Source organism: Anser cygnoides, chromosome 2 (assembly GCF_040182565.1).
Source record: "Anser cygnoides isolate HZ-2024a breed goose chromosome 2, Taihu_goose_T2T_genome, whole genome shotgun sequence".
NCBI classification, from domain to species: Eukaryota; Metazoa; Chordata; class Aves; order Anseriformes; family Anatidae; genus Anser; species Anser cygnoides.
The window spans coordinates 19,989,751-20,017,209 of NC_089874.1; the positions used below are offsets into that span (position 1 = coordinate 19,989,751).

General features: G+C 38.1%; 1 protein-coding gene across 6 annotated transcripts in view; it reads right to left on the reverse strand.

The window, feature by feature from the left end:
• Positions 1-27,459, reverse strand: part of MLLT10 (MLLT10 histone lysine methyltransferase DOT1L cofactor) — a 129,679-nt gene that overhangs the window by 1,864 nt on the left and 100,356 nt on the right. For all 6 annotated transcript variants that reach the window (XM_066991621.1, XM_048061732.2, XM_048061730.2 and 3 more), the window contains 8 exons: positions 17,599-17,716; positions 16,181-16,253; positions 11,780-11,934; positions 9,789-9,977; positions 9,280-9,368; positions 8,793-9,154; positions 2,769-2,871; positions 1,769-1,981 (listed from right to left, as the gene is read on the reverse strand). In XM_066991621.1, the coding sequence (XP_066847722.1) occupies positions 1,769-1,981; positions 2,769-2,871; positions 8,793-9,154; positions 9,280-9,368; positions 9,789-9,977; positions 11,780-11,934; positions 16,181-16,253; positions 17,599-17,716 (1,302 nt within the window). The remainder of the gene's footprint in view (positions 1-1,768; positions 1,982-2,768; positions 2,872-8,792; positions 9,155-9,279; positions 9,369-9,788; positions 9,978-11,779; positions 11,935-16,180; positions 16,254-17,598; positions 17,717-27,459) is intronic.

Genomic DNA, 27,459 nt, shown 5'->3' on the forward strand with positions numbered 1-27,459 from the left:
AAGACGGGAAAGGACAGAACAGTTAAAGGAACAGTACCGCCTTTGAAGGACCTCACAGCTACCGTAACAGAACACAAACTGCTTGTACCTTCCCTTCTCACAGCCCTCCCTGTTCCCGGCTGTTGGTCTGCCCTTGGATCCACATGATGGTCAAGAATAATACAAGGTGACCTTTGCTAAGTTTTACCCCCTGGAGAGGGGTAAAATCTGTCCTTCTCCAACAGAATAGAAATACAGTTTCCATTTTGTCCCTGTTGATGATGTTTCTTTCATAAATTGTGACAAAGCTATTTCCTGCAAGTACTGAACAGAACTGAGCCTCACTTCATTCACTGAGCAATCAGAAATGCTCAAAAAAACCCTGTTCCAATTCAAAATGAAGTTGAAACATTTAAAACTTTTGCAAATAAAGAATTTGTTAAAAATTCTTCTTGGATTAAAATAATTCAACAATCCAATGCAAACTCTCAGCTGTAACCTTAAAAAGAAAGCAATTTTAAAAAATAATTATTTCTAAGGGTTTTATGTTTGGGAGATGTTCTGAGATTTCCTTGAATTGTTTACAGCTAACTGTTACAAAAATACTAAATACAACTGTAACATCGTATTTGTAAAACAACTGCTGCCTGGTCATGTTCTCTAAAGCTAGTAATAGCCATTTCAAAAAACTCAAAGCAAGCACATCTCGTATAAAACAGGTTGTTCCAATGTAAAAAAAATAGATGGTCTCAATCCCGTTGCCTATTAATTTTCAGAAAATGAAGGGGAGATAATTTTAAGCATAACAGAATCACATTTCTAAAAGGAGACAAAGCACTGAGCAAACTCCTGATACAGCCCTTGTGCTCTTCCATTTGGTGACCAGCAAAGAACACGGTCTTGCTGCAGTACTGCAGTTTGCAGTCCGGTTTCCATCACAGTAATGGACCAAGCTGGAAAGTGACAATGACCACACACGCAAAAGGTAAATGCTCATATTTCTGAGCAGAAGGGAGCTGTTTCTAGGAAAACTGTCTCGAAAATTCGTCACATTATCTTTTGCGTCTCACCTATCTTAATTGCATGACCCTGAGAGAATGAAGTCTATTCATTGTTCTTCAAGGAGTCAGAGAAGAATGTGTCTCTTGGGGGGCGGAGGTTAGAGGGCACTGTTTAGGAAAAATGGAACATCTTTGCTGGAAAAATCTTTCTTTTTAATCTGTCCAGGAAAGGTTTCATTAGTATAACAAGCGCAGGAGGAGTTGCTCAGTCTCCTAGTGTACAGCCTCGTCTCCCCATGCCAGAACCAAGACACACACAGCCATTCTCTTAATGCCTATTTCACCGCCCCAGCAACGGGCTCCTCATCTCTCAAGTCATCAACCAACCTCTGCAGCTCCACACTACCTGAGGCCTGCTGAGGTGAAGTTCTTCAAGTAAGGTGGTAAGACAAATGACTGACCACATGGGAGACACAAAGCTGGGGAAGAAGGTGGGGAGAGAAGGGCTATGCTCATGGTTTTACAAGAGGAAGGCAAGAATCACTGGACAAGTCCTGATCCAGGGAAGCAGGAACGTGCAGCAAAGAGTCTAGGTATAAGTGACTGCAAGTTAGTCACTTATACAATGAGTTGTGAACCTCATTAACTGTGGACCAAGGCTTCAGAAATAGAAAGAAAAGAAAAAAAATCCACCATCCTTGAGTTGTAAATACATGCACATAACGTGCTTATCGTTCAGTTACCTCACGGGGATACTTCACTGAAAATGAGGTGAGAAATATACTTACTGTCACCTTCTGAGCCGCGTTATCTCCATGAATTGTAAGGAACGGGTTGGTAGAAGCTGCGTTTAGTGGTGATGCCTGGGTGCCTGAAAGTAAGTTGTTTATGGGTATCTGTGCTCCTCCAGTAATCTGCAGTTGCTGTACTTCGGACTGATGGTGGTGTTGGTGGTGGTGCTGTTGCTGTACTAACTGATACAAAAGGGCCTGATGTTGTTCCTGCAGTAATAATAAGGTGGGAGGGGGAAAAATAATCAAGGGTTAGTTACTGAATAATAGCTTCTCCCTGGGTTCTTGCTTATCCACATCTTCAGCCAGTGCAACCCCTAACCTAGTCCCAGCTAATTTAGGTTACACTAAGGAAGCTCCACAAGACTGTGGGAAAGGGAAGGAAGTGCCTATAAACTTCCCAAAATCAGTAGCTCGCGTGTTTAGCAAAGCCTGCTGGCTTTTCCCAAGTCTCTATCAAAAGAAGCCTGTCTGTGAAGAATATCAAACCACGTTTTTATCACAGCACTAAAACTACACAATTGACAATGCAAATTTATATATATATTTTTATATATATATATATACACATACTTAAACCAGTTACCTATGGCATACATGAATAGTGAAAGGCAGAGTGAAGACAGCTCATGAGATGATTCCCAAAAATCTTTTATGCTAGAGTACCAGTGGTACCAGGGATTCATTTAGGATACTGTCAGAGCCTGCATATGGCCCCAGACTCTACTGCCCACAGCTAATGCTTAGAGAGACAAGCCACCAGCTCCACAAGGGATGAAATAGGGCTGAAGGCATTAAGCAGCAATTCTTACAACAGCACACAGAGATGCAGCCCATGACTATCATCCAAAATGGCTGAAACAACTGTAAAACTGAAAGATTTTCAAAAGCTGTAATATAAATTAAACACACTTCTGATATTTGTATTAGGCTGGGGAATCTATCCATGCCTAAGACCATACTAGAGGAATAAGTTAGAATTAACTGGAAGACTTACCGACGTGAGCTGCTGGGTACTCAGTAATTGCTGGAATTGCTGGTGCTGCTGATGGAGTAGAAGTTGTCTCTGTTGGTCAGGAAGCAATCCTAGTCCCGAGGCACTGTGGGGTGTGACAGGTAATACTGTAGTTTATATGGAAGTACGAGAACTTTTTACTTCAACATTCCGTTGAAACAAAGAAAATGTTTATATAAACAGACAGTTCCTGTTTAGTATTTTGATCGCATAATATCCAACATTAAAATTCGTCAACTGGCATTTTTGATCCATACCTAGACGTTACCACTGCCACCCCAATTTACATTTCATGTAATCTAAAACACGGCCTTTCTATAGAAGCTCTTGCCAGCCTTTAATACTACTTGCATGTCTGTTACCAAACCTAGTATGCCTGCTACTGAAACTGGTATTTGCTTCTCAACTGAACAGACACAATCTCGCCAGACACATATTCACGTGTAATACTGGAGCAAGGACCACTGTCCTATCCCAGTTCTTGGACCTACTCTCATCAATTCAAATCACTCAAGTTGCTTCTCAGTCTCTCTCCTAGATGCAATTTTCAGCTTCTTCTAAAAACGCCACCTACCACAGAGCAAGCTGTATCAGCAACCTGATTAGCGCTCAAAATTATTAAGCACTGGCTGCTCTGTGCTAGGTACAGCATGCAGATTCTTACCCCACCAATACTTTGCCACAAGAACTTCACCACATGAGCTGATCTGACTGCTCTGAGCGTGCTGCAGTGGGCAGCACTTCCAGCCCTACCTGGAGGTAATGCTCCCGTAATGGAAGGGGACAGAAATGAGTAGGTGCTGACTCTTCAATTACTGCAAATGACAGCCTGACATATTAAGTTAGAAATGCGGCAATTGAAGTTCATATGCTAGTCTTGATGGCTTTAAAACACACACACACAGCAGTTATCCTGCTCCTCCTCCTGTTTCTGTTGTTCTGTTGCTGAGGCAATGTCCTGCAGAGACAGAGCAGGCAGCTGGGCAGTGCAACTTCGAGAACTACATTAAAAGTGTAACTTGCAACTCGTGCCAGTACGTAGGAGTCTCCACTCCAAAGTTACCTGCGCTGGTGCAGAACTGCAAGCCAAGCAATTGTCCCTAAAGCCTCGGGTTACACCAGTTTGTCTGAAGTGAATGCACAAGAGTTTCAGTTAGTGCAAGTCTGTTCTACTTAAAGGATCCTCATATGAGCATACGCTAATCAAATTCATCGTCTTCCAAATCTTCCTCTTACTATGTACCCACAAAACAGTTGATAAAGCTGTGTGCCTGCGTGTGCTTGGTTTGTTTGGATTTTTAAAGGCACACAACAAGTTAACCAGCAGTTACTCTGCCCTGGTTTCCTTCCAACTCTGATCTTCGGTTATATTCAGATCTATCACTGTTGACTACACCTTGTCTGTAATTTAGCAAACAATTCAGCCTTGAAGTGGCTCGGCTGATGCTGTCACAAAAAGGTGGTTAGCTACAACTTCGCTCCCAGTCCCACTTTCTGTGCCCACACAAGACTTTCCGCAGCTATTTATGAAATTGGGCAGGGAACCGATCCAGCTGACAACTGGTCTGGAAATAAAGGGTTCCTTCAGCTGTGCCAGCTCACTGCGATACCAACAGCATGCGCAAGGATGGTTCTGGAACAGAATCAGGAAGATGGCTGGATTTATTCTTTTGGTAGCATTGTTAGCTTTTATTAGTTTAAAACACCCATCAAATTACTGGGTGCAGTTTTGCAATAGGTTTAAGCTAATATAAGCTTATCCTGCCGTTGAAAGGTTAAGTATTTCCCTTTCGGCTGTGCATTTTTGTCCCCTCCCCTTGCCCTAGCTCTTGCACAATGAGCTGCATCTCACGGGAACTGAGCTGAAACCGAAGCCAACACAAAAAACGCCAAAAGATCGTCCATTAATGCAGGTGAGGCTATCGTGCGCGTGCACAAGCACTGGTACAAGCACGGAGGTGTGTGCAGGATGACCACCAGCACTGCTGGCTGCGATCGGTAGAAAGGAATTAGATCAACTTAAATCAGCCAGGTTACCATCAGCAGCTCTTCAGGGCACGGTATTTCCCTTGCCTTCCTGCAGCAGCCAGCATGCTGCTCCACAAGCACCTTGACACTCACTCAGTGTTAACCAGCCAGTACAGCAACACGCATAGCGGCACCGGTCTCTGCTGCTGGGACAGGGCAGGCGACAAACCAGCTGTGTTTCATACCTCACCGGATGGCTTCAGAGCCAGGCGAAACACGTGCTGGGCTACACTTAACTTCCTATCATCTACTTTGCACCATTCATTTACCATCTTTCTGGCACTCTCCTGGTTCTCCAAGCTCTCGTGCAATGTGCCGTTTTCCCCAGGCCAGTAAGTCAATTCTACTGATCTTGTCCTGTGCAAACCCTCTTGCCTCTGGTTAATCTTGCTATATTCTTTTGCCTTTTTCTTACGTGTATTTTTAGAAGCTGCATAATCAGAAGTACACCTAATATTCAAGGCGCCGACACAGCAGGGATTTAAGGTGGCATAACGGTGGTGTCCACTGCGTGATCCGTTTAATCCCCAATAATTCAAGCTGTATTTATTTGGTTGTTGATGAGCACTGAGATGACATTTCACCCATCCAAGGAAACTCCCACGTTTCCACCCTGAGCTACGACATGAAGAGTAAGGCCTGCCATCATATATGAGTAAGTTAGAACTGTTTGCCCTACCTGTGTTTCTTTCAAACGATTTTAAATTATTTGAAATTCCTCCAATCAGCTTTAAATTTAATTGTAGCATTTTTTTGTAAAAACTGCAAAAAGTAAGCATCTTTAACTTGACTAATATTACTAAAATTACTATTATTTCCTTTTTCTCTTTTAGCTCACTTATTGTGTGTTTTTCTGTACTTTCTGTATCTTCTCCACTGTTTTTTTCCACTTATTAAAATCTCATTACCTTTTTTCCTACATCATGTTTCACCTTTGCCCTTGCTTTTTCTGCTGCTGTCTTTACCCACTCTGTCTTCCTCTCCTGCTCTACAAAGGCACTTGAAGGAAAACACCCACAGCCAGCAGCTGAGATGCATCTAGGAACAAAGCCTAACTGCAGAAGAAGCAACCCTGCGGCTCCTGAGCCTGCTGGAAAAGGCGGCTCACTGGATTTCACCACAGACCTCTCTCTAAATCAGATCAATGTAAATTTAATCCTTTTTAGCTTCTCAGTAAAAGGTATACGATTGGTCTGAACCTCTCCATCCTACAGCCTTCTCCAATTGCTAGAATGTTAAAGAAACAATCCTATCTTCTCCCTCAAATCACTGGATCTCCTGGTTGCTCTAAAGGTAGGACGCAACCTGCATTCAACTTTCCCTCCCTGCCCCCTGAATAAGACCATGTATTTTTCTCTACTGAATGAAGGCAGGCTTTTACCTACCATTTGAAACTTTCCCAAAGAGGAGTGTGCAAATCAGTGCTTTCTTGCTTCCCTACGTCCCAAAGTTAACAAAGAGCTCATGCGGACAAGAACCATGTATACACAACTTCTGAGGTACCAGTAAATAATCTAGTTATCTTTCACATCAAACTGGACAGATTCTGAAACTGGGAAAGTTACCATCAATAGCAACTTACAGGAGTACCTGGGAGGTCTTTTAATTATAAAACAATATAAAAAAAGTTAAAAAGCGGGGCTGGGTTCTCGTATGACTTCCCATCATCTTGGGAATAGTGATTTAACCCAGCTCCAACCTCATTCACCACCACGTCGTCTAACCATGGTCAGAGAGCTGGGAGCTGGTACCAGCGTGGCAGCAAACCTCCATGCCTGCCCGTGCTTTTCACAAGCTAACCCTCCCGCTTACGCAGTTCAAAGAGTAGTGATAACTAGAGGAATTTAACACTAAAGGAACAGCCAGCTACTTGCCACTGAATCAGCGCTGACCTCAAGGGTGGCAGGAACAAACGGTGTGGCGTGGAGTTTCAGAAACAATGATCTCAGCCAACGGAAAATACTTTTATAATTTTTTTCCCATTTTTTCTTTATCCAAAATCATACCAGAGTCTCCGCACAACATAGTTTTTTTGTAAGAAAAGGTGGGTTTTGTTTTGTTTGCTTTTTAAAGATTTTTCACAAGTATTTTTTTAATGGAAAAACCAGGGATAAGGAACGTATGTATCACTACTAAAATCAAATTAGCACTAATTTGTGAGTAACCGGGAAACATCTCAAAAAGAAGACAGCCCAGCAAAAAAAAAAAGGGGGGGGGGGAGGAAGGGATGAACTCAAAAAAGGAGAGAACTGTGTGAAAACCACAATAAAATTAATATTACTGAGGGAGCAATGCAGATAGAGATCATGCAAGATAAAGAAATGGAAATTCTGACAGTTATAGACCATCATGAGCTTGCTGTAGCAGAGAACAGAAAAATGTCAGGAATATTCTAGAGTCTGATATAAGCTAGAATTAGAGCTAACCAGCAGTACACTAGTTTCAATATTCTGCATGAAGTGGAGTAGTCTATTCCTAGGCTACACACTTAAGAGTGACAGCAGTTAAAATTGATATAAAAGAGAAACAAAAGATCTTCTGCACTATGGACAGGCAGAAATAAATAATCTGCGTATTAACAAAAAACAGAGAAAAGAGCAGCATGGCCAGCATTATCTTGGCACAACCAGAAATGGGGAATTATTATACAACTTGTTAATATAACTGATTCTGTCTAGTCTTTCTCACTACAAAGGACCGCTCCTCACACTTTTGGGGAGAGTAAATCAAAATTCTTGTGTTCTCTGCAGACCTCTGATACACAAGAACGAAAACACTTTCTCATTAAGGAAATGTCTTTTGTTTAACCTGTGAAATGTTACGTTCATATATAAGCTAAGAAAAACAATCTGCTCAGTAAAAATATAATAGCACATGAAAACAAAACAGGACACATTTAAAAGTATCAGGTTTATAAGCCTAATGAAGCAGTACCAATGATACTGTACAAGAACACTGATATACTGTCAATTAACAGTAAGAAAAAAATGGAAAAAAGCTACAAAAACAGGGATCCCACCCATCACATGCCAATCACATACACATTTTTGTTGAGTAATCCAGCATAATCTCCAAAAATAGACTCGAAGACAAGCAGTCCGCTCCCTATTTGCAGGCATTTCTTTCTACACAGAAAAGTGGTTGTTCTTCCTAAGTGCAGGGCAATACAAGAGGGTAGGGGGAAGGGAAGTGGGAGTTATCCTTGGAGTTATCAGGAGTTAAGTGAATTAGTTATCCCTGGCTCTGCTCTATCCCAAAATACTTCCAGACCAAGCAGTTTGAACCCCTCCTGGAAAGCAGCTGTCTCCTTCTGTTACCCATTTACCTTGTAACCTCAAGCAGCAGCAGCAGATTAGGCTACTTAGGATACCTGGTTTTGGGGAAAGGGTTGTTACAAGTACTTAAACATCTTTTTATGCATTTAAAAATCCTTAGGAACATGACTTGAAAAAATAGTTTTCTTGTCTTTGGAGTCAGATGCAGAGAACTGAAAACACCACGCAGCTGCATCACTACTCTTCTTAGTTATGCCTATTACCTTTTTAACTACATGACCATATACTGTTCCCCTTCTGCTTCCCCTCCACCCCCACAACTGCAACAAATGGTAGCTTTTCCAGTGCTGCTTTAATCCTGGAAGAACAATTGGCAGGACAAAGAATATTGTTTTCTGAACTAAAAAAAAGATCTGAAGCACATTTGCATAATTACATTTGTTTTGGAATGTGACTCGATTAAAAAACAAGAATAAACGGACGTGAGCTACAATTCGCAAAAGCTAAACAGAAAACCTTTCTTCTTTAACCTTCATGCTTCCATTAAATGCTTTTCTTATTTTCTTTCACAGATCAGGAGCAGAACCTAGTTTGACAGTTAGAGGCTAAGGCAGAAAACGTACCATTTGAATAAGGCAGCTAAAAATACAGCTAAACTGAAGACAGACACTATCGAGAAAAACATAAATCAGCAAATTCTTACCTGTTATTTAATGTAGTTGGCAGAGGATGCGTTGCATTGGGTGGCACGGTTGCATGAGTGAGAGGAGAAGGGTTCTGTGATATTGTTGCCGGGGTCTGAATTACCCCATTTAAAGCCCCTACAATTCCATTGATTGCCAGCTGGCTGGCTGGCAGTGCTCCAATTATTCCACCCACACCAGGCACTGCAGGAATGGTGGAGGTTACAGTCTGCATACCACTAGCTAGTGCCCCCACTGTCACACCATTGACCTGTTGAACTCCTGTGACTCCTGAGCCTTGCTGAGCTGGACTCTGCCCAGCAGGTGGTGGAGTGGAAAGGGCTGATGAACTGCTGGTGCTTTGTCCGCTGGAGGTTATCTCCTGGTGTAAAAACAAACAACAAAACCCCCTCAGCTGCATAAAGTTTCGCATAGCAGCAAAATACAACGGCTATGATGAGTTAACTTGTAACAAGTTTAAGTTTAGAAGGAACAAATAAATATTACCTGATTTAATACAGGAAGAGAATTGTCTGGTAAAAAACTGTTTCCCAGATGCGGGCTTTTACTGCTGTTCAAGGAATCGGTGCTAGGTGCTAAAGTAATTATTTCAAAAAACACACAGTGATTAAATTTCTGTAACATGTAAAAAGATTCAGAATAATTATTTTAAAATAATGTCAAAGGTAAACATGGAAAATGTAAAGTCAACCTTAGAATCGCTGCTGAATAGTAAAATATTAACTAACTGATTAGTGAATCAATAGATTCAAACAGATGTGCTCCAGACTGAAGAAAAAACCCACACTGAAACAAGTAGTAATGGTTTATACAAGGTTTCCACTTGATTTTAAACAATAGAGGTTTGGGGTTTTGTGGGTTGTTTGTTTTAATCCCCATAAAAATATTTATTCTGATAATACAGGTACATGCATCTCCCATTGATGGCATTTGTAGATGAAATGGGTATTTCATATGAACCATTCAAATTTCTTCCACACTTTCACACTATTTACCTGCTTGTACTGGAAAGGCATGTACTTGATGAGAAGGGCTAGGATTTGAAGTTATTGTTGGAAAGGGCACTGAAAGCTGTGCATTGAGTAGCTGGAGCCGTTCCTTTTTAGCAGTCAGATTCTTTATCTGTTCTTCTAACCTCCTATTTTCAACCTGAAGTTGGTGTAATGATTTAAGCATTCCTAAAACTAAGATAAAAACACGTTATCTTTCACAATCACATTCAAAGCTTTTCTTTCATAAAAAAATCACTCATGATTAGACTCATTGTTGCTAAATTTAAATAAAATAAGTAACACCTTCACTTTAATTTATGTATTATAAATCAAGACTAGCAAATGCAGTTATATGTGAAAATAAAAAAATAATATGGGATAATGTCTCATCATCAGGGGTGACATTCATTTTAAGCAAAATTGAGTACGTGATAACTTAGCTCCAAAAACCAGAATACAAGGACAATATTGTTTTAGCAGCACAGGTTGGCAGTGTAGCTTGGAAAAATCTATTCGAAATTTTAAGCATTATGAAAACAGAAAAGGTTTGACATGGATGCATTCAACTAACAATACATCCGACCAACAACACTGATGTAGAAATAAACAAAATCTTGGGAAAGGGGCATTATTCAGTTTTAATCTCCTGTACAATGAATCCCAAACTTAAACAATGACAGAATTTCACCCATTGTTAAGTTACCACGACACACCTTGCTGGGAGCACTCTCATTTGCTGTGAGCGTCGATCTACAAATCACCCAGCAGGGAGCACTGTGTGAGCACTGCAGTTACCACCCTCTTCTTCCCCCCCTCGGCCCCCAGAAAAAGGGCATCATCTTCTGTACTAACATGATTTTCTTTACCGAGCTCAGTTTTTTCAAACTCCGACTTTGTTTCAGAACTTGGATTTCCCAACTAGTACTAGAGTGTGACTGTAAAGCCACAGGGATAGCCATTTATTTTTTTTTTTAATTCTAAACTGTATTTGTTTAACATGACCTCTGGGCCTACTACAGACATAAGTCTACTGGTATAGGCACATCTGGTCATTTCCCAAGGATTTAGCTTTTATCCCTCCTCTTCAAGAACATACAAAGGAACCCTCAGTGAGCCCAAATGAGATGCAATAAGACTTAGCTAAACCTGTCCTCCAGCTATCATGTTTAAAGGATTATCCCTGCATGAATTTCCTGACAATTAGCATTTTTGTCAGGATACCATTCATAAAAACACCAACTAGATACCACTTTACACTACCAAAAAGAATAACACGTTCAATAAAATATAACACAAAAACCAAGCTGGTATTAATTTTCTTTTAAATGTGTTCAATCATTTCCTTAGACACTGCTATTTTCTGGAACACAGGGATGTAAGTGATCTACTCATCAGTTCCACATTTAGTGTGTTCGTTCTTGGACTATTTCATCCTATTAAATGCAACTTGAAAAAATGATTTGCTTACTTTGAGAATTTCATGGTAAACACAGAACGTAATAAAGATACGAAAGCCTAGTAGGACACTTGCCTGACATTTATAAATATATATATATTTTGAAACAGCAACGGAAGTAGGCAGTTTAGATTTTTAAAATGAAAAAGTCACTGTACCAATAAAGCAAACTGAGCAACTTGGTTTTACTCGTCCACAGTTTGCAAAAGTTGTGCAAGTTTGCAGTAGTGGATCTAAGAGTCCAGAATTTAAGTGTCCAGAATTTGTTTTCAAGCTCTGCAGTCAACCAGCTGGATCCACAAGTCACTTCCTCTTGCATGACACAATTTCCCCATCCATAAAAATTTAGATAGAAAACTCTCTTGTCATCTACTGAAGCCAACTGCCACACTAAGAACTAGGTTGCAATCCAACACTACGTTTATAATTCCTTTCACAACAGAAAACAAGTCTTTAAAAATTCTTGGACAACAACTGGGCGGCAATTAAGAGCAACACAGGTAACAAAACAGTACCAGAACATAACGCAAGTACTTACTGTCACTAGGGGTGCCTTGTTCTAGTAAAAACTGTTGTCCTTCACTCCATTGCCTCTCCAGAAGCTGTTCTATGCTGGCTGCTACTGGGGGCAAGTTTTCCCCGCAGTTGTTCCCTGATTGATCATAGCGAATCTGCAAGCTGCTTACAGGGGATCTGTTGAAAATATTGCAATTTATTGTTTAAAAGAAAATGACGGAAGGAAATGTATTAGCAAAAGCCTGTTGTTTTCTTACCTTGTATCAGCCCTTAGCACCTACATGCCTTACACCCCAAAGACTAAGCTAATTCATCAAAATCAGCAAGAACTCCTGGCCCTCACTGCTAAGGCTTTGACTTAAATAATAATGATAATATTTCACAGCATTAGAATTTATACCAGGAAAACACACAGCTTCTTGCAAACGGACTAGCACAGAATAGCACGTCCACATAGAAAGGTCATACAAATTCACTGCCTAACTTGTTCCAGAAAGAATCATGTAAAAACAGATTTTTGAAGGACTACAGGAAAATATTATTTCACAAGGAATGCAATGGAAGTCGAAGTTGTCCTCTGCTTGTCCTGTGCACACTTCAAGTACATTTTTTCTTTTCTGCTCACAATCACACAAAGTTCAAAGAATAATCCCTTTGCAACATGCCTTTTCTTGTTCAGGAGAAAATCCAATACTGAGCATACAGCCACTAAAAGATAACCTCAAGTCCTACAAGAAGGCTTCTTTTTCATTGGGTAGAGCAAAATCTAACCTGTGAGCAAAACCAGACACTCAGTGTATTTCTGTCTCTGAATGCTGTCCTCCTGTATGCATCGCCCCATTCCTCATACAGGACCAACACCAAGGCCCACTAAAAGTTGGTTGGGTTTTCTTATTTGTTTGTTTTTAAATCAACTCAAGTGAGCTGAAATTCAGGTTCTTATGTATCGGTTATTACTGTAGTAATAAATATTTGTGCCACCACAGGATCACAGCTGTACTGCTCAACACAGTGCAAACTTACCAAGACCACCGCGGTCCCAGTACAGGCCAACACAGAGCACTCAGGAAATCGGTGTGTTAATTATGATTAGTGTAATAAGCAGTGGTCACAGCACATTAGCTACCTAATGACTGTCAAGCATTGTGTAGGCACCAGAGCAAAGTGATTTTTATGAGTAAAGGTTTTAAGTAGGTGACTTAAGAGCTCTGTAGGTATTTGTAAATATTCCTCTTTTGCATACAGGATGAAAAGAGGAGTAACACTTGTTAAAAGAAGTCTGATGAATGGGTAACCAAGGTGGTGCTTTTTGACAAGAGATGACAATTCTACAGCATTTAACAGGTCAGCACAGACATGAAAAACACAGCCTTAAAACTAGTTGTTTACATGACATGCTGAAGTGGTAAGAATGAAAGTTTATGCAGAAACATTCTGAACAGATGTACTACACTCTGCACAAACAACAGATTTTAATTAAACAAACAAGCAAAAAGCATACACACACACACACCAGCAACTTCTCTGCATGCACTTTACAGGCACGTAACACTACCCTAACAGATTATTCCTTGTGAATCACAAATCAACAACAAAAGTCTTGTTGGGCTTAGGACAGTTTCCTGTCGACTTCATAAAAGCATAAAATAAAGCAACACACAACTATATAACCTCACAACCCTTCCCTGGAAGCTTCTAGAGAGGTAGAAGAAAAAAAACAACTAGACTTCTGTATCTCAACATTAGTCAATCCGTCCTCTTCCAGCTGATCCTCTGCTTCACCCCTTATATATGATACAGTTTCTGCACACTAGGTTTGAATCCTTATTCCACACATATTTGATCTTCTTTTCCAATCGTATTATAAGTGTGCTGTATGCGAAGCTTTGATGCAGTCACTGAGATGGCAATCCCTTCTCTGTTCCATGTTTCATACCTTGCTTACTTTCACAACTGTTTTTTGTTTGGGGTATAGCTATTCATACTCTTACAGTATTAATTGTAAGTAATATCACAAGTGATCTGCATTTAGATATAGGCATATATACATATAACAACGCAGGTATTACAAAACATTCTTAAATTTAAGGCAAAGTGTTGGGTGAAAAGAGTTTAATTGCTACCTTGGGAAAAGCAGCAATTCCTTTACAAAATAGAAACAGCTCACATATCCCCTGTATATTTATATTTAACATGTATTTCATATCCTCTAAATAACAATTTTAACCATGAGAGCTTAAATATCAAACTGATTACACAGGGATACAAAGATACAGCAATATGAATTTGAAATGACCACACAGCTCGTGACTCACACGAATCTTCTCAGAAGAGAGCAATGAGCTGTCATCAACAGCAAACACTTCTTTCCTCAAATGTTTTTATTTTGAACAGCTATTTTAAAATCACTGTTCTTTTGGAGAAGTGTTATTTATGAATCTCATAAGCTTCAAAGGGAAGAATCAGAACTTGTAGGAAAAATGCTTACAATACATAGTGCAGGTAACATAGCAAAGTTTTCAGATAGCAGATTTTTGAAGTTAGCTTTTTATTCACCATATTTTAACTAACCAAAGTTAATTATTTATTTAACTCAGGACAGTGAGGAATTACCTAAACAATTTAGAAGCGACTGCATGCTGTGTGCAACAGCAACAGATCGGTAGGGTAGGCACTGGATATGTTAAATAGCTACAAACACACTGCAGACCAGCAGTAAAATTTGCTGGCTAGTGAACTTACACAGGTATGTTTTTTTTTTTTTTTTTTTGCATGCTAGATATTTCAGGCTGAATTTTTCATCTTTCAAGTTCAGAAATACAGTAGCGATTCCTTCCCCCCCCTCCTCCCCCGCCAAATTTAAGGTAGATCTGGATGGAATTCTGCTCTGAGATGGCTTTTGAATCATATAGTTCTCCTTTACGATGCTAATGAAAATCAGCTGAAATCTTACTATATTATAAATACTGGACTACAAATACCCTGAGCACACACCCAATAAAAGTGTTTTAAATATGAGTTAAAAACATATTTAAGAACTTTAGCTTTTTAAATATTCTGTCTAAAGCCAGCCCGAATAAGAACTCTGGCCACCTCGGATCATACGACACCCAGGCCTCTGCAAAACAACTGAGCAAGCACTAAAACTTCTAATTACCACAGCACATGTGCGTATGAGGACTACTTAATGATTACATAATATCAAGGGTCTGGAATTTCCTAATTGTCAAGCATTTCCCTGTGCAAAAATCTCTAACTTACTTCTATAGATATATACAGGCATGTTTCTTATTTATATAAGTAATTATATGGTACTTTTATTTAATAATATAACTACACGTTTTTATACAAAGAACAGTCTAACCTCATTTGTAAATTCTCTATTTATTGTTTTAGAAGTAACATGCATTTGAAATCTTAAAAGCCAGTTCATGAATAGGTAACACCACTTAAGTATTATAATGGATATTCGCACCCAATTCAACAAGAAGTCTTTTGATTAATTAAGGAATATAACACAAGATCAACAAGATATGTACACTAAATTACCTAATTTGAGATATTCATGATCAATTATTACAATAAACACAGGGTGTAACAATAAAACTCATAGTCACAATGCTGTATCTGTAACTACATTTTTTTTAGCCATACTAAAATTATTTAAGATAAAATTCCTATGCTTAGACCCTTGGTTAAAAAAAAATCTAATATCAATACATAAGCTAATCAACATAAGATCTAAAATGGAAAATGCAGCCCTTTAAAGGCAAAAAGATGTACTATATATATATATATATAAATGGAAAACATTACTGAAGTATTTAATACACAATTTTGAAATTTTAACAGTAAATATTTTAAATCAAAGTAATTTGATAGAATTCCAGCACCAGAACTCTTATATCAACCTCCTGCAGTAGTGGTGAATTGCAAGAGAACAAAAAGTGTTGTTTTTTCCCCTTCTAAGAATCACTGCATATTTGAAGTGGTGAGGGAAATTTGTTTCAAAATGTTTACTAATAGTTAATTTCTCAGACAGCCTTTTAACTGTGATCTTTGTAGTCTTCAAGTCTATGGGTTTCTGGACTTTTGCAAATTTGAATAAAACAATTACAGTAACAAGTCTGAGGAGGTAATTGTATTGTGAGGAGGTAGTATGTGTGGATTAAATGATAAATAAATCCCTTTAAAGCAAGTCTCCGTTTCGTACGGCCTTCATTTGTAAACCTAATTTCAGCGATACAAAAGTAAATTTCAGACCATTTTCAGCTATCTGGACACGTTAGGTTTTTTGATATATATATATATTTATACATAAAGGCTTTTAAAACGCTTACGTATTACTAGTAAAAAGACAGTGAAGTTTCCAAATCTTAAAACATTTCCTCTGCCTGCACTCCCCAATGTAAATAACGCTTACCGTGGTGAGAGACTTCCTCTGGGCGAACCTCCTCTGCCAACGAGGCTGCGGCTATTATCTCCAAGATCTTGATCTGCAGTGTAAATATTTCACAGCTGATAAATCGCCTCTTCTTAGATAAGAGTTTTAAAGCTGATGTAGATATTTTTAAAATATCTTAAATCTTAACTTCTCTCCGCAGTTAGTACTGAAGAACGAATCCATAACTAGTTTAAGATTGCTGAACTGTAGCATGTAAGGTGTTGTCCTTACACATTTCTGAGGCTGTACCAGGCCATGGATTATGTTCCCTTCTTTCATTCCTTTCAGTTTTACAGCACAGAAGCGTGGTTTGCATTTGCAGTACCCTCCCCTCAGCCACTTTTAATTTCTACGGTGAAAGTAATGAATCACAGCTGTGGACAGCTAATCTGTATGCTTATCACAGCAAATCCTGATGCTCTGTATTTTTTTTTTTTAACACTTTGCATCCCAAAACAACTCATAAAATACGTAACGTATTAAACTTACCACCACCATCTAACAAGCACGTGTTATTCAGCAAATTTACTGAAAACTTTATGAAAGCGTGTAATTCACAAATTCCTATTTATAAGGAGAAGTATAGGAAAGTCCCTTGCTAAAAAGGTAGTAAAACAAACAAAAAAGGCCTCATTAAATATACAAAAACGTTTTGCTTGGAAGGACTCAAAAGGGTTATTTTCCCTATGGCCTCTCAATAAAATAACCCTATCTGCCCCCTTCAAGGTTGCCCTCCCCCTATTCTGAGTCAAGTGACCCCCGACCTCTCGGAGGGCAAAGACATGACTGATCCATTCTTGGTAAACTGCTAAACTCATTCCCTTCCCCCAAACAGGCATGACTACTACGACATGTCAACAAATCCGAACGGATGGAATGAAACAAAGCAAATCCAGTGGCTCATTAAAACTGGAGAGGAGACCGAATGTTACCAAATGTCAATCGGTAAATATTCACAAGATTACTGAATGCTGCAGAAGTTCGCTAACGGATCTCTTTCACCCCAAGTTGTATGTAATGCAATTTCATGAATTATGCAAATAAAGGTTTAAACTATTCACGACAAAACCCAGAGCTGTGTTACTCTCATTGCAAAGAGCTAAGAACTGAACACATCAATCACAGAAGTCACAGGAGACATTGTTGCATTCCTGCCTGCTGATGGCTCTGCTTAAACATTTACATTTCAGACAGTAAAAAAAAAGAAAAAGAAAAAAAAGAAATAGAAAAAGAAAAAAAGCGGTTCTACACAATCAAGAATTTACTTCCAACGCGTGTAACTTTATACAGACATTAAATAACCAAATGCTGGGCAGAGTTCGAAAATAAACAATCTTTTCAAAAATACTTAAGTCCATAAACTATCGCCGTTTTTCCAGCACCACCAGGAAGCTTACCTGCTTGGCTGTTTTCAGTCTGAGCTATAAGTGTTGCCATGGCTGAATTGGGATTCAGCCTATTGCCATACATGTGGGATGGAGGCAGACTGAGAGAAGATCCAGGTAGCGTGTTTGCCTGCAAGAAACCAATTAAAACTTGAATCCCTTTTTGACAAGGGGGAGGAATACTGAATATATTTTCAAGAAGTCTTCCTAATGCAAAATAATTTTTTATTTTTTTTTAAGTTGACTTTAAAAAAATGGAATGTATTCAACAGAAAAATTTATTTTCCATATGTGAGTACAGAAATAGAATTGAGGTATATTCAAAACACATCCAGTATTAAAGTACAGCCTTTGGTAGATATGTTAATTTTAAAATCTTCTAATAATGTTTATTGCAGCAAATATTAAAAATACCTAAATTGCATTTTAAAACAACCACCACGGAACAGGGTGGGCAGACCCCCTTGCAATCCCAAAGTATGCACTCAGTGCTAGGACTTGGTGGCATGGCGACCATGTGGTTATCCTACTAATTATTTAATCTTATTAAACCATTTACAAAATAAGGGCAGGTAGACAACAGATGTCTCACAAATGCTCGGGTTCCTTACATCACAAGCCGGCTGTGGAGGTCAAAAGGTCCAACTTTCAGCTCTATAGTTTAACTACACCGAGCCATATTTCCTTTGCTCTGCTCCGTCATTAGTAAAACCTGCACACTATTTTGTTACTTCCTATTTTGATAGACTTCGGAAGCCTGGTGTTTTTTTGTTGTGTTTTGTTTTTATTTTCAAGAACGCAAACAGCCATTACAAGTATGTTTTCTATACAATAGGGGGCTCAACGAATCCCAGCTTTGCCCTGACCCCATATAAGGGACTGTATTTTTGGCCGCGGGCCAGCTCTACTTATTGAAGAGCTCCCAAAGTTTGTGTTCATTCATGTTGCTAACCACAATTCTGAAGGTCTCTGCTGGGACTTGTGCCAAACAAGCGAAAATGAACCCTTAAACAGATGAAGCTAAGGAGGCTGGCCAAAATCTTGCATAATCCAACGCAATAAAAATACCTTCCTCCTTGGCCGCTTATGCTTTTTCCCCTTTCGAAGAAAAGATTTGTGTCAAACGCTGAGTTTCAGAGACAAGCAATCAAAGAAAAAAAAAAAAGGCAGCGCTGCTTATTAAAAAGGCATTTTCCTACCTGACAAAAGAACTTATTTCAGAACAAACAAAAGATTGCAATATTCAGAGGGGGGGGAAATCACAGATACACAACCTGCGTGATTTTAAGTTTTAGAACGAATCTTTAAGAGCAAGTAAACAACCTTCACAAAGGAAACTTTTTTTGAGAAATGGAAAAAAAAAAAAGAAGGTGAACAGTAAGGAACTCAATTTGTGGGACATTTTGACATGTCTAACTGCACACAAGAGACGAGGGAAACATACTGGTTATTACAGCAAAATATTACAGAGTATAAACTATGTCTCTGGAAAGAATCACACACTACCATTAAGTTTTGGCTTTCAGCCAACATATTAAACTTGATGAATGGACTTTTATGAATTCACACAACTGTTTTCAATGATGCTTTATTTACTATATACTGGTGAGAAATTGCGCTTGATACTTGCATTCTTCTACTGTCACGAAGTTCGGAAAAGCCACAAGTAATTACTTACAATGATGAGGCTTTTTTCACTTCTCATTTTAAAGGTATGTGCAAGATTGCTAGACACAGAACTGCAGTTTCACTTCAAATCTGGCTCTTTTTATTTTTTTTTTTTTTTTTTTTTTTTTTTTTTTTTACAGAACTGCACGTCTCCAGTAGAATTAGTCTGAATTATTTTTAACTCTTAAAATAACACAGGCATTTCCACCTACCTGGACACAACAGCTTCCAGTAATACAATACATATTAGTACCGTGACACTTACTGATGCAGAAGGCAAGAGTGCACAACTCCTGCTGTTTTCTTCAACATAAGCATATAGAGCGATTTCAAATCAACTATTACTGCTCATTAGTAATTTTCCGTTGTTTTCTTCTCAAAAAAAACAAAACAAGCCCCAATTCTTTCACTGAAGAAATCTTACAGAACAGTACATGAAAATACAGCCATTATTTGCTTCCATATCTAAGAGACAAGGCTAGCAAATTAAAAATCTACACACTCTTATTAATATAAACAGGTTGTGATTACGAATTCTAATATAGCTTGCTAGTTTTTACACTACAAGCATAATGTTATTTGTGTTTAGTTTTAGAGTATTTCTATAAAAGATTTTTCTTAATTCTAGCTCACATGTTACACAGAAGCTGCAGTATTTTTACTCTCCTGTGTAATTCACTGTAAGGCTGCTTCAAACTGTACAATAGCAACTATATATACTAATTTATAATGGCAGGGCAGCTATAATCAGCAAGGAGAACAGACGTTTATTTGACTGAAACATGCCCAAATAGCTTTAAGAACTTTCTAAAAAGTATCTAAGTATCTTGAAAGGAGTCGCTGAAGTCTGTTGAGTAACTATCACATCACAAAACAGAAGACATCAAAGGAATTAAACAATGTTTGCCAAGTGGGCTGATATAACAGATCAAAAGACTTAGCATGATTTAAACAATATCTAAGAACTTGATCTTTTTCACAAGTGGTGGTTCACCCTAAACTTAACCCCTGTTTATACTTTAAAATAATAGCCAAGGTGTCCCACAACAAGCTGGAAGTACAGAAGTTGTGGTGACATCACAGATCCCGTGCAGCTCTCCAAGCAAAAAGTCGCGTTAGTAAAATTGTTCGAGTAAGCTGGAGGTAAATAAAAAAAATGGAAATACTTTTTTAAATGGCAATGTAAAATGACAAGAATAACGATTTGCGAAGCTTTATTAGGTATGTGACGACTTCATCTGACAGGAGAGTAGAGGAGGTGGAGGAGTACTACATTATTTAAAGGTGAAATAGGAGCTTCATGTTTCACTCGCAGTTGAAACAAGCTGTAGCAAGCATTTATTAAAAATGCGCAATCATCCTGTCAATACATATTAAGGTCACAGGACTGAAACATGCTCTAAAATCCAGAACTTTTAAAGGCATAGTAGTCTTTGTTTCAACCGAGTCCATTTAAACAGTCAACACAACGCACGATCAAAACGTACGAACTAATAAAGAGACTGCTAAGTAGGTATTTTGAAAAGGCTGCAAATTTTCTCAAAAAGATTTTTGCAGAAGGATTTAAGCCCATCAAGAGGTATATAATACACTGCTTTCATTTATGGCATGTTCAATAAATCAGTAAAGCAATAAGCAGCAGAGCAGCACAGACAGAAGATACGTTGTAATTCAGAGAGTGCCCGACTGCAATAGGAACAAATGCCCGATATTTGATGGATGCTTAAAAACACTTCCTCTACTGAAGGAAGGAGAGGGTATTCCGCTAATCAAAAGACTGCATTTGCAAGTTAACCAGATTTAACTAGTAAATACAAATATCCCGTGGAATATTTAAAATACTTTTGTATTTCTCTAATGTTTACATGACTTCCAACTTGTATTTTAGTATATAACACTGTGAATATAAAGTTTCACGTTAGCATTCGCAACTGGACATTTCTTTAATTTTCCAGGGAACACAATTTTTTCATGTAAAAAGTTAAATATTTTTTAAGCCAAAAAAAAAGGGGGGAGGGGAGGAATGCAACAATGCTTAGCTGTATGCAATTGCATCAGGTCTCAAAAATTGGAGAACCTTGGAGCACACCAATTCCCCTGTTCCTTTCAAGTTCTATGCTCTGAAATATTTTCTGATAACAGGCCTCATTTCTGTCTCAGCCCCACACCAGTAAGGTTTTAATACTCAGCGTGTGATGAGAGATGAAACCAAGTGTGAACAACTTTCAGGTCCCATGAGTAGGCTGACTGTTGAAGCTGTCAGGTTCAATTGCATCATTCCACATTATTCAATGCCCCAAACTGCACCCTAATTGTTAGGGGCTTAACATATTCAAAACCATTGTTTAGCCTAATGCTGAAATGCCTACAGTTGAGTTTCCATAAAGAAAGGGGAGGGATTTAATTGTAGTTAAACCATTACCGAACTCTCCTCCTTTCATGATAGGACAACAAGGATGGCCTCAACAACCAATTCCGAGACAGCTTCTTAATCAGCTTCTATCCAATCAACATACCTTTTCCCTTCCGCTTTAAAAATAGTCATTGCTGAATTGTAGCTTTGCATTATATTACGATGAGTCTTTCAAATTAGTGACATCACTTAATTACCTACTCCAGCCAATACATATCTGACAAGAATAAATTAAAAGGATATTTTTATTTCTCATTTATAATAAAAACATATCATTGCTCTTACATTGACTATGCCCTTTTGATTACCAGATTAACATGCTTGGGGTCATAACATTTACTAATCATACTACTATTTTTTTTTATTTTTTTTTAACCATGGCATGATGCTGTGATAGAAAGCTCAGAACGACCCACAATTCCTATTAACACAAACTGAGATCAAGAGCACTAGATATCACCAAAACCATGCAAATTTCTGCAAACTATATTGAAAACTACTTCTGAAAAGAGTATAAAAAAGTAGTTGAAATTTCAAGCTAAACATTTTAGGGTTGTTCTGCTACACTTTGGGAAGATGTTTCTAGTGTAATTCCATGCAACTGATTAGCTTCATGAAAGATGGAAGGAAATTCAAGGTCTTGACCAAATATTAAGGTCAACATGATTTTTCTATAAGTCACCTTGGACTAAAGTATTTTGGTCAACGGCAAGCAACATTTATCTGAAAAATAATAGCAAAATTAAAACCTACACTAAAATAAAAAAGAGCTTAGATATTGAAACACATTCATGCTATATAAATGATGCTAAATACAAATGGATAATATACATAAATACAAATCAGCTGCTTTTCTTGAGAATTGGCAAGAGCTTGCCTATCAAGTGATAGCTGCAAAAGTAACTTGGCCTTTTGTGTCTCCTAGCTTAATTTGGACACAGAAAGGTGATTTTATCCCTAGAATTTTTTAAGCCAATCACACTGTGTGGAGCATGTAGAAGTTGGCTTTTCTTGGGTATCCAAGGCAATGGAAGAATGTGTTATCAAGTCCTTTTACTCCTTCAGTACCTTTGGTACCTTCTTTGGCTTCATTTAAGTGATGTGTAGGGTTCCCCTCCACATCATTACTTGCCTTCTCTGATTTCTATTAACTCTTCATATGGGATGGCAATACACACCTCCCTAAGGGTTGTCAGACTGCTGTTAACTGCAACAATACACCAAAATTTCTAGGAGCCCCGAGAGAGTTCTGCTAAATCAACTGCTGCATTTCTACTCTTGAATCAACTCACTACAAATATGGAATACGCTTAGAAATCTTATCTAGACCTTGCTTCCATTGGAAAAAAAATACCTAAGGATTTCTGCTTTGCTTTGTTTTTTTTAAATATACCAAGAAATACAGATGAAACTGAGGACAACAAAGAAAATCCTGAATACAACACTATTTCCAGATTTCTTCTGAAAACCTTCATATGACTTTTCAAAACAAATAGCACAACAGAATAATTTTAAAATGCAGCATGATAAATACCAGCGATTTATTTCACCTGAACCAATGCCTTCCTTTATACCTTTTGAATTTTTCTATGTTTTCTTATTTATTGGTTGAACATAATTAACTTTCAAGCAAACTAGCATACCGACTTCTGGATGAAAACAGCCTACAGCACTGCTGATGACTGAAAGCAGGAACTGCACACAACTTTTTATGGCTAATCTCACCTCATTTGCCATCACACATACATCAACAATATGAATCAACCCCAAATATTTACTATGACGCATTGCTCATTCTTTCCCCAAAAGGAATACTGGGCTTGAAAAGATAACCCATCCCATACTGCCACCACTACCATCAAGGACATTAAAGGCCTTAAAGTTTGGTGAGCTTCTGTTTTGTTTTTAATGGGTGCAATAAAGGTGCAATTTTCTGAAATTAATTGGACTGTATACAAAAAAATTTCACTAACTGACTAAAATAAAAGAATTAACAGAAAAGCTTACAATGCTGGAAAAATTAAAAGGAAAACAGAATGTTTTTGTGGTATCTTCGAATAAAAAGCAACTTTTCAATCAAAAAGCATTTAGCTACAAACATATAAATGACTATAATTAAAATCTGTTAGGAAAACTGTATACGTAACTTGTAAGTCATCCTATGGAAACATTATTCACAACATTATTACTTTTTATGTTACTAGCACAAATAAATACTTGGAACTTTTAACTGTGATGAAGACTCTTGCTTATGAACAAAAAAATAATCAAATACTGTCTTTGAAAATCAATTGTTTTGATTAAATGTACAGATAAATCCTTCAATTAAATGAAATCATCTAACCTTCAAACAAGAGCACTCAAATATTTGCCAAGAAAGGCATGAATGAATGCAACTGGGAAACTCAGTGGGATTTGAAAGGCAAAATGAAAAATTAATGGCACACCTACAGAAACTAATTTATACCTCTGCCCACTGTACAACAAGGGCACATCAAGTCATTAAAAACCACATGGGTAGAAGGCCTCTCTTCCAATAATGGGAAAAAGCTATAACCTCAATGGTAGAACCACTTTACTGGTCTCTTTCACGTTAACTAAGCTGGATACTCTGTAAAATTTTAGGCCATTGTAAATAATTTAAGAATTAGACATTAAAAAAGTAGGCCTGTACGAAAATTTACTAAAAAGCTACCTCACTAAAAGTGAAACTTTTTTTTCACCCTCTTCCCTTCCCCTCCCCCCTTTTATTTCAAAGGAAGGCTTTACAAAGATAAAACTCTGGGATCCCTCCCCCTCCCACACAAACTAAATGCTAACAGAACTACCATTTCAACACAAATCCCCTTTACCTCAAGTTTGTTCCTCCATCCTTTCCATCCACCTCTGTCTCCACAGCACTTAACCTGGATGTGCTCTACACAGACAACGGAAGCAACATTCCGCCCACGAGCCTGTTTTCCTTAAGAACACCAACCTGTGCACCAGGAATCCCAATTTCACTTTCATATTGACTAGCAGAGAGAACGACTTGATTAGGAAACCGACCCACATCCCCGTAAGGTAATCTGTTTTCTTCACAAGTATCCCAAAGAAATCCAGTTTAGTGAGATACACTCATAATATGGTAAGTAATGAATCTGAGAGAAAAGTAACTACCTTCAAGATTGTCTATATTTTCAAAAACAGTAATAATAAATCAGCTCTTTATTCGCACATCTTGACATTGCAAATTTCTAAATAAAGCTCAACAGTCTTTGCAGTTTAAGTGATGAAATGAATGCCTATAGCAGCAGAATTGCTGCTGTGTAAAAACGTTTGCAAGATACTCAACATTTTACACAAGGCCTGTAAGGACGCAGCCTCAGCAATGAACTTTGCAGCTTGTAACAAAGGATATATACTACATAAACTTGCAATCCATTTCAAGTCAAAGCTAAACAACTGGTCTCATCTAATATTTTTTTATAATCATCATTCTTTCCATTGCATGCAGACTAGAAAATTTCACATTTTTCACATTCACCACCATTACTATTGTCTCAGGCAGCTAAATTGAAGTAGTGCTACACTCAGTTCAACGAAGAGGTCAATGTGCCTCAGTTGCCTGGAGACTGATGGTTGCTACAGCAGCACCAGATAAGCCAAGCTAAATAAGCTTCAGCTCGAAGGCAGAAAACATTTATTGCTAGCCCGAAACGTTGATGCAGTTGTCTCAGCATGCAGCACTGCGCAAGATCCTGCAACTGCCTCTCAGGCTACCTGGGTATTGCATAAGTGTACATGAAGGCAATCTCACTGAAGCAAGGGGAGAATATAAGAAGTAAGGATTTTAATTGGGCTAAATACTAGATTACTTGCAACTATGATCCCTTTGTTCTTCTAGTTGAGTCACATGTTCGAAGGAATTTTCCCTCTGGCTGTAAATTCTTCCTCCTTGCTACTCTCCTCCACCCCCACCCCAAAAATCCCCAGTCAGATTGAATGAAAAGAAAATTAGATTTTTACCCATTTTGCCTAGAAGTAACAAAGAATTAAAACAGCTTTTAAGTGACCAACAAAACTGAGATGACAAAATCTTTACTAGCATCCTTCTTTTTACATTTTTGATTCTGTGAGTCTCTTAAATTTAAGTGGCTGTGACACAAACATGGTTTAGTGGTTTGGGAAGGAAAAATCACTGTTTTGCACTGAAAACTTACACCACAATACCAAAGCCCTTTCTGTCTGCAGCACTGAGGGATGCGTTTAGGACACTTCCTAAATCTACCAGCATTGGCAGCTCCCTGTGGCAGAGCCCCAAGGATGAGCAGTGTACTTTTTAAAGAATGATTTCTTTTTGTTCTGGATGCGCTGCTGCTGCTTTTCCCTTTTTCCTTATGTTTAAAGATAAAGAGAACGGAGTAATCTCCACATCCAAACACTCCGTGATACATGTTGATATTTTACCTTTGACCCCACAGCTAGGAGCCTCTTCTGAGAGATCTTATCACCAAGAGGTGTTTTGATAGTCACATAAAATATGTTAAGTGGTTTTCATGTACCCACCATGTCTATTTATTAGAGAATTACAGTATCATTTTAAGGATATGATTTCCTTTTTCTGGAAGCATGCTGCTTAAACCACGCAGTATCATAATTACAATATGATTTATTATTCTATTTTTAATTACCACTCATATTAAATTTAAAGCAAATCATCTTTAGAAAGAATTTAAAAAAACAGAAACCAGAACAAAGTGCTTATCTGCAAGAAAGATCATATATTTGATTTACTATCAAAGAAAGGAAAAGCCTGGTATGACCTGATGTCATGATCACCAGAGGTAACGTATTTTGGAAAAAAAATAAGAAAAAATAACATATTATCATAAGCACTATCAATGCTTTATATAAATGACTGATTCCTAAGGGTTAAGAGGTTTCATTATAAGGCACCCACCCAAATAACCGTTATACAATATAAAGGACCCATCCAAGTCGCTAGGCTTTGCTGTATAGATTTCTGCTCTTTAACTGCACTCTGGACATCGTGACAGCTATTCAAGCATTCAGCATCTATTATTTCTGTATTAGGAAACAGAGGTCAGAAATTGACCTGAAGAAATATAAAAACAACATAAGGGTCTTCCCAAGTTATGGAAATCATCTTTGATTGCATAGCTAAATTTACCATAATTAGGATAAATTCTTTTGCACAGCAAGAAAGGGTTATTCTATTTAAATAGGTCTGTTGAGATAATTTTAACACCTCTAGTTTTAAGTCTTAAGATGTCCTGACCCAAAGCTGTCCACACGAGCATTACACTAAATTCTTAACTTCAGCCATTCCGCGTGGTTGTGATGTGTACCTTTGGGACTGAAGCAGGATGCCCACTTAAGCAACCAACCATCTAGTGCAGGTTACTTGAAGTCTGAGATTATCACGTCTGTCATGTCACAGCATCCTACAACTGAGGACAGTTTGTCCTTTTTCATGTTTTTATTCTACCCCCTGAAGAAAAGCTCATTAAAGCACTGACAGCTAACAGACCTACCATTTTCTAGAGCACCCACGGAAAGGATGGCCCAGAAACTTCATTTAAATGGACTTACGCTTTTACCTGCCCAGTTCTAGCACACATCAGATGCTTATCCTGAAACTTTCCTCCCTTCCTCACATTTACTTCAAGCTGAACATTAAATAAGCAAGCAGGAAAGAATAGGAAAGAGGGTATGTTTCTCTGAAGAAGACTGGGAAACAGAAGCGGATGGTGGAGTATCTTCATTGGCCGTACTGAATTCGAGAATAT